Genomic DNA, 13,654 nt, shown 5'->3' on the forward strand with positions numbered 1-13,654 from the left:
ATTGAAAAAATTAATGTTCAGTGTTTAGCTTAATAAATTGGTGGACCCCCTAGCTATACATCAAACACATGAGGGGCTTTAAAGCACAGTTTTTAAGAGCATGTAAGATATTTCTTGAACAAGGTTTGTAGAATCTTGGTTGATGTCAGTGAAATAGAATAGCTCATCATAATGTAAGATCAATTGTGACTTTGGTCTTCATGATTATGCACGCACCATATTTGAGGTTATTTATGAAGCATATTTCTGGTCTGAATCTAGGCTACATTTTTGATATATGCATATTTTATACTGTTGGTGCATGGCAGTTTCATTCTCTCCTACACTCTTTCTCATCTCCTCCTACTCAAAGTTTCATTTAGTCATTTCATCTCTCCTTCCCTCTCCTTATGCAGGTATTGAGCAAGAAAATGTATAAACAACAAAATGTATTCAAAGCAGAAAAATGCAACAAATCTGTGTATTAAAAGGAAAAACAACGACCGGTTAAAATCATTCTGCTCTGTTCTGCACATGGGTTGACGGGAGACGGTCGTCTGTACTTATAACAGGAAAATAGCCACATTCTTTCCATCTTTGGTTTCTCAAATTGTAACAACAATTTTAATCATAACCAGGCATAATAATACGTTGTTGGAAGAATAGACTTAGTGCCACTGGAAACCAGAACCTAGCATTTCCTCCAATCTAAGAATAGGTTCTGATTCAGAAGCAGTTTGTTTCCTTCGTAATTGCTGATGTAGGATTATTATACATGAAGTAAAGCTGACTTTAGATCAGCATTTCTGCTCTGTTCTACTTAATTACAGGCCCTGAGAATCAAAAGCTCCAGCTCAGCCTGGTGATCCATGCTGTTATCTCTCATTGCTTTCCTCTACAGGAGAAAGAGAAGAAATACATGCTGCCTGTGGATAACCTGAAGCTCAGAGACATTGAGAAAAGCTTCATGTCCAGCAAGCACATCTTTGCTCTCTTCAACACTGAACAAAGGTCAGTGCAGTTACATGATTACACATTTTCCCTTTGAAAGCAGGACTTGTTATTAGTCAGATGTTTCATTACATAGTGAGTTATGCAAGTCACATGTACATTTGGCTTATATCCTCTATTGAAAGGACTCTGCACTTCCAACCTTTTCTGATTCTTTCAGTCAAAAAAGACTGTACTCAATAACTTTTCATTGAATAACTTTTCATCACATTCAAATCCTAATAAAATATTTCCACTTCTACTTACTTAAACACAAACATAATATTGATGAAACAGTTAGAAACCACTGTTTTGGAAAATAACTTTCATTTGTTTCAGTGAAGTGAGGGAAAAAATCATTTTCTCACTGACAACAAAAACAGAAAACAGATTTCCAGAAAAAAATTCACTGTTTATTTAGTTTTTCTATATTTTAAACTGGTGTTTTAAAACAGCCTGAAGCACCCAGCAAGTGACATGCACTGCAGTAAACTGTCAAATCCTGGATACCATTGCTACAAAGCACAAAAAATATAATTTAAAGACTAAAATGAGCTACTTTGTCAATAGGGACATCACTATATTATGGAATATAAGGTTTTTAATAATTCTTGTTATCCGTTCTTAAATAATGCTAAAAATGAATTAATCATTCAGTGCCAAAATAGGAACAGGATATCACTCAGTATTAGAATACAAGAAGAATATTACTCAGTGCTACAATTATATCACCACTATGTTTGTGCTCACTAGGAATGTGTATAAGGACTACAGGCAGTTGGAGTTGGCCTGTGAGACACAAGATGAGGTGGACAGCTGGAAGGCCTCATTCCTGCGTGCTGGAGTTTATCCAGAACGCATTACAGTATGCTACAACCTCACTAATTTTTCTGAATGTTAATTCTAACCTAGTAATGTCCATAAACAACAGTGAATGGAACTGTTATTGTCATTACACTCTCTCCTCTAACAGTGACTAGCATACTGTAGCATATTTGTTTACTAGATACCATCAAGAATTAACAAGATCCCATTGCTATGCCCATCCTAATTCCTGTTTTTCCAATGTGTCCTTCCTTTACTGACACCTGTCCACACTAAAAGGACAAAGAAAAGGTAAGTGGTGATCTCACTCAAATCACATTCTTTTTATAGTTCCAGTGCCGTTTAACAGTAGCATACTTATGCTTAGCCAGCTTAGACTGTACAACAAAGAACTGCCGAAGCAGTTCACCTTTGGCAATGCACATCCTTAGCTGCTTTCACAATACAGCCCTCACTGTCCTGAGAAAATCTTGTGTACGTAATCTTTACAGGAGAAGTGTCTTATGCTATATATTTTATCTATGGTACTATCGTTCTTGCTGTGTTCTGCAGCAGAGTGAAGCCAGTGAGGAGAATGGCTCAGAAAGCTTCATGCACTCAATGGACCCTCAGCTGGAGAGGCAGGTAGAGACCATCCGTAACCTGGTGGACTCTTATATGGCGATTGTCAACAAGACTGTGCGTGATCTCATGCCCAAGACCATCATGCACCTCATGATCAACAATGTAAGTTTTTGCTTTTTGTTGATTAGATAAACTAGAAAAGCTTCAGTAAGAAGTAAAAACAAAGGTATAAGAAAATGCATATAAATGGATCTGTTTCTTACTGTAAGAGAGACCAGTATTTGTAATGCGAATATAAAATATGCATTTGCATAAGGCAAATTAACATTTAATCATTGCTGATTCATTGGGACATTTATTTATTTATTTTTTCCCCCTTAATCAACTAATTGAGTTTAATCAAGTAATTATGACAGGTCTATATGAGAGTGAGGAATTGAAGACAAACATCAGAAGCACTTTAACCTACTCCTGAGCCCTGGGGCTACAGGTAGTCTTGGGCAAGCAAGCAAAGCTTATTTATATAGCGCTTTTTACAACAGTTGTTGTCACAAAACAGCTTTACAGAACAATCAGTATCACAGAAAGAAAAAGAAAAGATAATGCATGGGCCCCTGGGCTTTAGCCCAGGTTAACCCATGCATTAAATCTCCCAACATATAGGTCCTTGCTTTTGTATCTTTACTAGCCCTTCACTTAGACAGGTTCAGCTCAAATGCCAATATTTGTTGTTGTATTCATAAAAATATGCAAATAAATATTCTCTGTCTCCTGCTGTCTCACCTCCGTTCACCTAAAGACTAAGGAATTCATCCATGCAGACCTGCTAGCCCAGCTCTATTCGTGCGGAGACCAGAACACTCTGATGGAAGAGTCAGCCGAGCAGGCGCAGCACAGGGACGAGATGCTGCGTATGTATCATGCGCTCAAAGAGGCCCTCAACATCATTGGGGACATCAGCACCACCACTGTCTCCACTGCTCTTCCCCCACCAGTGGATGATTCCTGGCTGCAGGTGCAGGGAGGACCCTCAGGACGCAGGTCTGACGTTAAATAGTGCCTTACGGCTTTGTCTCTCAAATGCAGTTTTATCAAATATTGAATAGAAGTTTTTTTTAATACAAAATGTGTAATCACAGATTTTTAACCATACCACACAGTACAGCCCAGTGAAAAAAATATCTCAATTACTAGTCTAGATTTTGGAAACATGCTTATTAGCTCACAGATGACAAGCCTGACTACTTGTCAAATTTGATACTCACCACAGAGTTTTGGTTTGGTATTTTTCAGTAATATGTAAGTATTGAATGTTGATACCTAGGTCTATTTTAAACACATCATTAAGACACAACAACACTCATTAAGTGATAGTGTCTCTTTAATTTTATTCAGGTCCCCCATGTCCAGCCCCACACCTCAGCGCCGGGCCCCACCAGGACCTCCTCGTCCTGGTGGTCGTACTGCTCCAGGGCCCCCTGCTGCTGGAGCTCCACCTGTCCCCTCCAGACCTGGAGCTTCCCCTGACCCCTTCAGCGGGCCTCCACCCCAGGTGCCCTCCCGCCCCAACCGTGCTCCTCCAGGTGTACCCAGGTGAGCCTGAGTTGAAAACATATCGATAAAATAAAGTAATAGAGTTATAGTATTTTAGCTAGACCAGCTTTTCTGATAGTTGTATTGTCAGGTTGGCACTTAATTTACATAGAGTATGATGTAAAAAATTGTATGTTTTGTAGCTATTTTTTGGAAGTGTTGAAAGGCCTGTACGGTAAAGAGAGCAATGATCTGCAAACTTCCTTCCTTACACTTCCCCTACAATCTCACTGCCTTGGTCCTATTCCTTTCATGTTGAAAGGGTTACTAACTTTTTTTTAACTTCTGACTCCTTTTCTACTCTTTCCCCTTATTGTTCACTACTGATACCCCTTTATATACAGTTCACTTAGGTTCTTCACTCCATATCACCGACACATCTCTTAAAGTTATTTTTTATCAGTTGTTTGACTCTGTGGTTGAAATTCTCCATGCTTTTGTATCACTGTAGCTTCACTCATCTGTAGCTTTACATTATATAATGTTCATCACATATCACATCTCATTGCTCATACCTACATCAGCTTTGTGAGATCATGCTCTTATAGTTCACTTTGCTGAAAGAGTGCTGGGACTGAATAAAGAAAGGCAAACAAACAGAAGTAAAAACTGATGATATTTATTACTCTGGTTGCTGTTGCCCACTCTGCCCATACCTTCCCGACTCTTAGTCCTACTAAATCCCTCCCACAATGACTCCGGTTATTCTTTCAGAATTTCTATCAGTGACCAATGAGGAGGTCTGCAAATGGTATGTCTGATGCACATTGTTCCTGTGTAACATCATTGTCATCATCACTATGCATGATTTCATCTCTAATCGCTTTTTTCTATCTTAACTGCCCATCACTGTTAAAATATGGAGGTCATTTTAGTGCATTTTCTGTTGTTCGATCAACAGAGGTGACAGAGTAAGATGGCCTGGACTTGCTTAATCTTTACCATCTAATGGGGTTTCTTTGTGCACTTTGATTCCGATGGTTTTGAAGATGGACATAAATATTAAAAATAACTTTAAATCTAACTACCAATTTTTGGTTTGTAGCTATGTAGCTATGGCTTATAAATGAGTCTTTCACAGAAGGTGAAAAACCTTTTCCTTTCCTTGAGGAAATTACTTGCAAATTATCCATGCAATAATCTATAACTTTAACCATCAGCCAACCTTTCCTTATCTGTCCAAACATGTGGTTAATCTGTTTCACGTGACTACATCCAATTATTTCTGTAAGGCACAAACATGCATTTTTTTAAGATAACTGCTGTGCCTATGCTGAACTAATAAGACTAATAATTCTTTTTTTGAAAGACACTCAGCTTACTGTCTTTAATTCAGCATAAATATATAGAGATGGCATGATAACACCTTTTCTTTTCCGATACCAATTTTATTACATTTTTATTATTTAAAAACTAAACTTTGGAATGAGTGATTTTTAGCTGAAGTATTTCAGATAACATACTCTGATCAGACTGTTGAAACAAATACTGTTTTATCCACAAGGTTTTCATTCCAACCAGAAGCACATCTGATTCCACCTGTTTAATCAGTTGGTTTCAGTCTTCAAACAATTGACTAATTATATCAGGGCTCAACAATTGGGACAGTAGCACCATTGAAAATCACTTGCCAAGTCAGGCAAGCTGACTTTTGGCAGTGAACTATGGGGATACCCATAATGCACCACGTAGTTTAAAGATTCATGTGTAGGATTACTGAGCACAGCTCAGACATCGTCTTGTGTGCAGTCAAACTCAGCAAGTCGTGAAGTTGGGGGCAAACAGAACCCTGGGTGTGCTGTTACCTGGTTAAGTGACAAGGCAAGCCCTGCTATTTGTTATGCTACAAGCAATGCCGTTGTACAGCAAAGATTCTGTGACATTTAAGACTATATTTATTACAGAAGTCAATCAGACTGAATCACCCAGTGTCCACCATTTTCTACTGGTGACTAGGTCTCTTACAATTATTAAGTAATCAGCTAATTACAATTATTAGAGATAATAACAATTATTTAAGCTGAATGGAGTTATTTTCTGTAGTTATCTCATACAATATTATTTAATGACAAGCAGGTGCATTGTCATTAATTAGCTTGAGGCAAATACATTAAATATAAGAAAGCAAGAAACACATTGAGACATGTCATAAGTCTTATGAAAACTCTGAAACTGACAAAAGTTCTAACTTTTGACTTGGTGCCATTACACCTTTAGAGGGCAGTGGTGAGTAAAGTCGTTTATTTGAGCTAAGAGCTAAGTACCGAAGTTAGGAAGCAAAGTAATCAGCTTATCTGGCCAATTTTGGGCTTCTAATTTAATACAATCACAGAATAAAAACAGACAATTAAATTGTCAGTCACAATTATTTTTGTGGCAATTAATTGTCAGCTTAAATTTCATGATAAAGACCTACTGAATCAGGCCTGCTAGTATTGATGCAGTACCAATACTGGGCTTTGGATCAGTGCCATCTCTATAAATTTATATATATATATATATATATATATATATATATATATATATATATATATATATATATATATATATAAGGCCATTTTAAGGAGGTAAGATAGAACTGGATTTTTAAAATTAAATTATAGCCATTGGATTTACAGCATATAAAGCATTTGAGATTTTGGATTCTCACTGTTTTCATGAATAGATTCATTTTCAATGAGTGTTCATTAGAACTGTGTGCCTGTGTGTTCATTGCCAGTTTTGTTTGTTTTGGTCTTGATTGTGTGTCTTGTCCTTCTGTCTTTCTGCATTTATCTGTCCGTTGTCATCATCTTTGAAGTCGGCGAGCACCAGCCTCCCCCTCAAGACCCACCAGATCCACAGATTCCATTACAGAGCACTAACCCTGGATCTGCAGTCAGAGGATAACCACTTCCTCCTCTGCACCTTTCTCTTATATGTGCACACATTTACAAGCACATCCCTGGTTGCAAACCCTGAGGATGCAACGTCTTTAGATGCACGTGTTTACTTGAAGGCACACTTCCTTTGAACAATCATACACAAAGGAGATGACAAAATGCTAATGATATGTAAAGTGCAGTGTCATGGACATTGTATTCACAAACAACATAGTACAGTTATCAGTGCCACTTCATTACCAGCATAAGCTCTTTATATTTCATAATGAACATGACAAATGTACCAGTATTTTGAGTGTTCTGCAATTCCAGCCTACATTCTGAATGTTCTATGGTAATATAAATGCACACAAATGCTAAATGGCCTTGGCTTAGCTGTACAGAGGTCTTTAGTGATATAAGTAATATGTAGTAACCCTCAGTGACCTCTGGCCCCCTTGCTGCGTCTTTTCCTTCTCTTCCAAGACTGACCTGCATGCTGTTTGCACCAAACAAAATCCCCCTGCTAAATGCTCTCTCTTTTGACTTACTGCCACTTCCCTGGGATTAAAACCTGCTTCATTCTCACACTAGCATTTAGCCATTAGCCATTATCCCCTCTACTCTGATATATTGTTCTTAAGTTAAGGCACCACATGTCATTATTACTCTAGAAAGAGCAATAAGCCAGATGGTTGAAGAGAATTTTTTTTATTTGAGGACTGCTTAACCATCTCTGATTTGATTCAAGCTCTTTTAAGTGCTTTATTCATTTTTTCGTTGCCAAAGTAAGATTACCCACCACCACAGAAACTTATCAAAATAAGATTACTTATTTTTCCCAACTGTGCACCTCTTCAGGCTGGGTAAGATGGAACTTGTGAAGCTTGGACAAACTACTCGGGGTAGTTTGGAGGACATGAAGAGTTTCCATTGAAACATTACTTCATGATCTATATTTGAGCAATAATACTGTCTTTTATGGAAACATTGTATTGTTCATTGGCTTTTTTCTTTGGAATGACTTTACTTGTTTGGCCTACTTCTGTATATGGTAAAGATTGAGCATATACAATAATGTAGTCTATTAATGTACAAAAAGTACATATTGTTGCTGTCAGAACAAGCCTTCTATCTCCAGAAATGGTTAACTGTTAATGCAAGTGAAAGCCTGTAAAGACTTTATTCAAGTCAATTTGGAACATTTCTATTGGTTCATTCATGTAGAACTTTTCATACAATGTGAAGGGCAGCTGGTGTTTCCAAATAATGTTAACAAACAATCAAAAAACATCAGCGATACAAGGTTTTGTCCTGAAATCGACGATATACCTTTTGACTTGCTAACCTTGCCTCACTACTTGAAATGTAAAACTTACAATAATATGAATGCCTTTAATCAATTATAGCTTATTTATCATTGTAAGTGCTGTTAATTGGGAACAGAAATGCTTGTAGGATATTTAAATACTTCATTCTTCTCCCCAACATTTGTTTCTTTTCGCTTTATATTTTCTTCTCTTTCTGCCAGCCGTCCAAACAAAGGGAGCCCTTCTCACGGAGAGAGCCCTCATCCTTCTTTTGAGTCGTAGAACCGAACATCAACCTCCCCCCTACCCTCCTCTCCCTCTCCCTCTCTCTCTACTGCCTTTCCTCTGACCAAGAGGACGTTGAAAAGTGTGGACACAAAAATGCCTGGAACATCTTAGGTGCTGTGAGGCTGGCTGTATGTGCCAGCTATGAGCAAACATCTGTTTACAGTACTTACGAGTTGTGGGCGATTTGATCCAGAGATGCAGAGGGAATTTAGCAGGGATTACGGGAGAACTGAGGAGTCTTTCTGTCTGTGTTCTAAGCTACTCACTTTGTCGAGGGTGTCTGAGTGGAATGCCCAGTGTGGACTTGTATCACCGTGTCAAGTCACCTGCAGTGTTACTTGTACTGAAGATGCTGTGCAGTGTTTCTATGTTTACACAATAGATAATGTCAAAGTGTTCTATATTGAGCTGTCACTTAAGGAATACTCACAGCACGCTTTTGCATAGTTAATACCGCTGATTCAGGCTAGAGGACGTGCAGCTCTCCTGTTTTATTCTTCCTTCCACAGCTGATGGAAGTATAACCTTAGCTATTTTATGGTGCTTAATGTTTAAAGTCAGAAATGTAATTTAAACCACACAGTGTTAATTTTTTGTCCTCAGCCTCGGATCATTTGCATTGCCAAATAAGCTGAAAATGCTTATGCAGCTAATGATGAATGAAAGCTGATTACAGAGGTAGGTAGTCATTAGTTAACATGTACTTGAATGTACTGAATTTTAATTCTTCTGTGAGTATTTTCAAATGATAATACTTCTACTTATGATATTACAGCTACATAAGTATCTGTGAGGAAAGTAATCTGCTTCATATTCAGTTCCTCAAGTATAATTTAGCCATTGACACTTAAGAAGAATCCGCATTCCTTTTTTTTATTTTTAATTTTATTCTGTTGTGTTGGTTCAGCTCTTGGACTACTTTTCTGTTGCTCACCCCTGTCACTTCAGAGCATTAGTGTTTTATTTAAGACCAAAAAGGCCCCAAAAGGAGAAAAATAGCACCTAACAAGCTAGATGTGCTAATGCTGAACATTTTGACCTTTTTAATCATACTGTAGTTCATTATTGCAACTTTTCCTTTTACTTAAGTCATTATTTAATTGAAGGAACAATACTTTTACCTGAGTAGAGGTTTAGGCTACTCTACTCACCTCTGGTTAGTTAACATTATGCAAATGAAATCATGCTAACTGGTCCGCATTTGCTTTCTTTCATTGTTAGCCACATACTCATTTTTAGCGTTGAAGTGAAGTATTCCTTTGAATGAGATGTAAATATGTTGAAATATGTATTGTGCAATGTGTCTGACTGAGAAATTGCATCAAAACTATGTTGAAGTCAAAATGAGTGTTATCAGGATTTATAAAATACGTCTGTTTGTTTGTTTAATTTAATGAAACATGGCTGGAATGAACCATTTCTGAAAGGGATTTTGGAAGGAATATTTTAAAAACAGGGTGAAAGAAAAGTTAAGAAACCAGTCAGTCTCTTACACAAATCTGAGTAATATTAGCTATTATGCTATGTTTGTAATGTATTGGTGTATGTTTGTGGTGCATCTTTGGGAATTGTACTTCTGTTACTTTGTGTCCACAATAATTGTGTGTACAATAACTAAATATGAAATCTAAAACTCAAAAGACGTGACTGTAAAGAGATGAGTGCTATGTGTGTATATTATGAGGCCTGGAACATCCTCCTATTTAAATGAATTGTGTGAATGTCTATGTGTCTTCCTGCTGCCTCCTGTATCTTATTGACATTGGTCTGGCCCCATAGACTGGTCAGTGCTTTGTGATTAAAGTCTGGAAGTGTGTGCAAGTGTCTGTTTACTTATATAACCATAGTAAATTCCTGCAGAAATAGTACAAAGGCTAGTATTCTGATGTCCTGATTCTCATACCGATACAATACGTTTTCTTTCGCTCAAAAAAGAGAAAATCTTTTAATTTCTACAATGACAGGTGAAAAATGCAGATCTTAATAAAATATATTAGTCTTAGATCTTCATAAAAATAAAAATATATCCCTTTGCATTAGTCTTAAATTTCATCTGAGAGTCTAGTGCATTTGTCTGTTGACATGGCCAAGAACTGCCTATTTGACAATGGTTTTATTGATATGCAAAATAACCCCCCACCAACTTATTTTGGTGTATTGTGTAAGTTGTAGGTGACTTTTAAAATATGGCAACAGCAAAAACCTACCCCCTGGAAACAAAGTGGTATACAACACAATACATGCAAAGATATGCCATTTACTAGCTAATAATTTTTGCTAAAAATGATTTTAACTTTTTTGGTGCAAGCAGGCAAAGCACTTGCAAACGATTGTTTCCCATGATGCAGACTACCAAGTGCTGAGAAGTGTGTGCCCTCGGAGGACAGTTCATCAGAAAGGGCTGTTCAATTCCAGAAATTTTAGAGCCAACTCCAAATTTTGGATTCCAGTTCCAAGTGATGGGGATCAAAGAAGCTGATTCCAAGAGTCAATTCCACACAATATTTTGATTCCAAAAAGACATAGACAAGTACCTATGGCAAAAACAGGCTGTACAGTATTCATTTTATTTGACTTTAGCAAGAAATTTTGTAGAGCTAAAACTGGCTTAGCCAACTAATGCTGGCTCAGTAGGTTGTACCTCATTCTTCTCTTTCAACTCCTTCAGGTCTGTAGATGTTTCGCACTGGTAATGTGTATAAGCCATTTTTGTCACTAATGTTACCTTTTACTTTGTTTTTCTAAAGTGAAACACAACTAAACTATTGATGTGTGAGTTGAAGACCCTGTTAAAAAAACAGCTTACATCAGCAAAAGCATAGGTTGTGTTTTGGGTGCTGGTATGCTGGTCCAATCCAGCATAAACCATCTTAGACCAGTAGGGAATTAATGCTGATGTATGCTGTTTTTTAAATGTTTTATTTATTTATTTTTAAATTTTAAAATCGACTCTCAATTCCTAAAAGTCTGGAATCAAGAAATCAATACTTTTTGAGCTCTACTTCCAGCTTTTCGTGATAATTTTAACCAGCTTAGCATAGAATATATTGTGTCTGATACTAAGACTAGGCTTAAAAGATGGTTCGTCAAGGGTTCTTAAAGACAATGGTTCTATGTCGAACCATGAGCACTCAAAGAACCATTTGCATGCTTAAAGAGTTCTTTGCATCATAAAATCATTCTTCACATTAATGGAGAATGTGTTGTATGTAGTTCTATGTCTTTTTGAAGAGTGTAGACTTAATTAAATTGTCCAGTCTAAGTCTGTTTATAAATATGAATTAATGTAAAATTGTAACAGGTGTTTCACGAGATTACAATGTTAAATGACCTAATTACCACAAATAACAAACATATTTTGGGTTAGATAAAACACTTGGTATCAGTATTTTTATACAAAGATCCCTTTTTAAAAGAAGCTTCAGGATCTAATGTATTAGTATCAACCTGCTTATCCCTATTAGAAATAATGACATTCACCCTTCAGCTGATTTTGAAAAAGAAGCTTGCATATGTTCAGCTGTGTTTAATGTAATGTACAATATCCCCATTTGGTGGCACTGCAGAGTGGCTACATGTCTCCAGCAAGATTTAAGGTTCAAAACCAGTTCACTATGCAGTGGGGCCTACAGAGACTTTAGTGTGGAGAACAGAGGAACTCCCATATCTGCAATTAACTCAGGATAACACAGGCTAATGGAAAACACAGTTAATCTCCTACAACCACAGGTCTTAATTGCAGCTTGAACTGACCTACCATTTTAACATTTCTAAACAATTCATGACAATTCCTTCAAATTTGTACAGACCTAGTTAATAACTGTTTCTAATAACTTCACCATTTGCTTTGGAACTACAACTCCAATCAAGATGCCAAAAAGTGATGTACAATGTGGTGTTAAACTAGTTAATTTACTCAGAGCAAAACTGCAGCATTTCTTCTCTGTCCAGTCAGTCTAAATACAGAACATATCCTGTACATCTGGTTTCAATGACATACTTGCATAGTGAGGCACAGTTCTTTCGCAAACTTGAAAATGATTTTCACCTGGTGGGCTGGAGTGAGAGGATCATGTATCCCCTCAAAATAAATGTGCCAAAAGGCTTGTTGGAGCAATGGCATTGGAGAACCAACTTTGGTTCTCCTATGTCATTCAAGGAATCTTTCAGTGGATAGTCCTTTACAGGAACACAGTGTAGACTGTTTTCCCTGCACATAGTAAAATAACCAATACCGACTGACTCAAAACACATAAGAGAATTCAATGGGCAGTCAACAGGATTTTTGTTCTTTGACTAAGTACAGGGATACATGTATAAATTATTATCTGTGGCAAGCAGCCGTATGACACAAATGCAGTGAGACCACCCCTTTAAAGAAACATCCAATAAAGGGTTACTGAAGGAACCAAAGGTGGTCCCACTGATATCACTCTAAAGAACACTCTTGGTATTTTGAAATGTGTAAAATAGTGCACATTCACACCCATTCATCCAAACCTGAAGAGAGTTAGAGGGATGAGACGGTCTGCTATATGCTGACTGTTGTGAAAGACTCATACTGGGGGGCTTTGTTTATGTTAAGTGGGTCAGCACTACATAATGCAGTTGTTTTGTCTTTGTGTGTACAGTAGCTGCTGGTGGTGCTTGCCTTTAGTGTGGGGGAGGAGAGCACGGAGGCAAGGAAGAACTACAAACAGCCCAATGAAAATGCAATAATGTTTATGTATCTTTAGTAGCTTTTATAACATGATTAATAAAATTTAATGAGAATGTTTCATTTTTCTTGTACAGATTATTTTAAATTTTACATTAAACAGTATTTTGAAGGAAAACATCAATATTTTCTCTAAAGATACATATTTTTCTTTTTAGTTTTCACAATGTTTTAAAACATTTTCAGGCTTCTTGGGCAGGATACAGAGCAGAAATGACCTTCCATTTGCTTTCACCTGGCATTGAATTACATCAAACATTGGCTTTAAATTGACTTCTTACAGCTGCAAATATGCAATTCAATGATATAACATACTCAGGCTAATGGCAGAATTATGAATGAGTAGGTTTGTGTGGCAGAAGAAGAAACCAAGATTTCCCTATTTTAAACATTACTGATCAGCATCTGTTGTGTGCAATGACCGTATGGATACAAAATACCACAGGTGTCAGGTGGCTCACCATCGACAAAGATAACAGGGAAAAAACATCATTGCCAGCAATTCCATTCTGAGAACAGATAAAAAG

At 37.1% G+C, this 13,654-nt stretch overlaps 1 protein-coding gene across 3 annotated transcripts in view; it reads left to right on the top strand.

Moving 5' to 3' along the window:
* The window catches only part of dnm1b (dynamin 1b), a 35,109-nt gene extending 24,883 nt beyond the window's left edge, over positions 1-10,226 (top strand). Inside the window, exons 16-23 of one of the 3 annotated variants that reach the window (XM_017691173.2) lie at positions 881-990; positions 1,723-1,834; positions 2,074-2,085; positions 2,347-2,520; positions 3,158-3,399; positions 3,754-3,951; positions 4,666-4,702; positions 6,752-10,226. In XM_017691173.2, coding sequence (XP_017546662.1) covers positions 881-990; positions 1,723-1,834; positions 2,074-2,085; positions 2,347-2,520; positions 3,158-3,399; positions 3,754-3,951; positions 4,666-4,687 — 870 coding nt within the window. In that variant the 3' untranslated portion in view covers positions 4,688-4,702; positions 6,752-10,226. The remainder of the gene's footprint in view (positions 1-880; positions 991-1,722; positions 1,835-2,073; positions 2,086-2,346; positions 2,521-3,157; positions 3,400-3,753; positions 3,952-4,665; positions 4,703-6,751) is intronic. The other 2 variants (XM_017691174.2, XM_017691172.2) reach the window with 2 other exon arrangements.
* The last annotated feature ends 3,428 nt before the right edge of the window (positions 10,227-13,654 follow it).

The sequence above is a fragment of the Pygocentrus nattereri genome, chromosome 20 (assembly GCF_015220715.1).
Source record: "Pygocentrus nattereri isolate fPygNat1 chromosome 20, fPygNat1.pri, whole genome shotgun sequence".
Classification (NCBI taxonomy): Eukaryota; Metazoa; Chordata; class Actinopteri; order Characiformes; family Serrasalmidae; genus Pygocentrus; species Pygocentrus nattereri.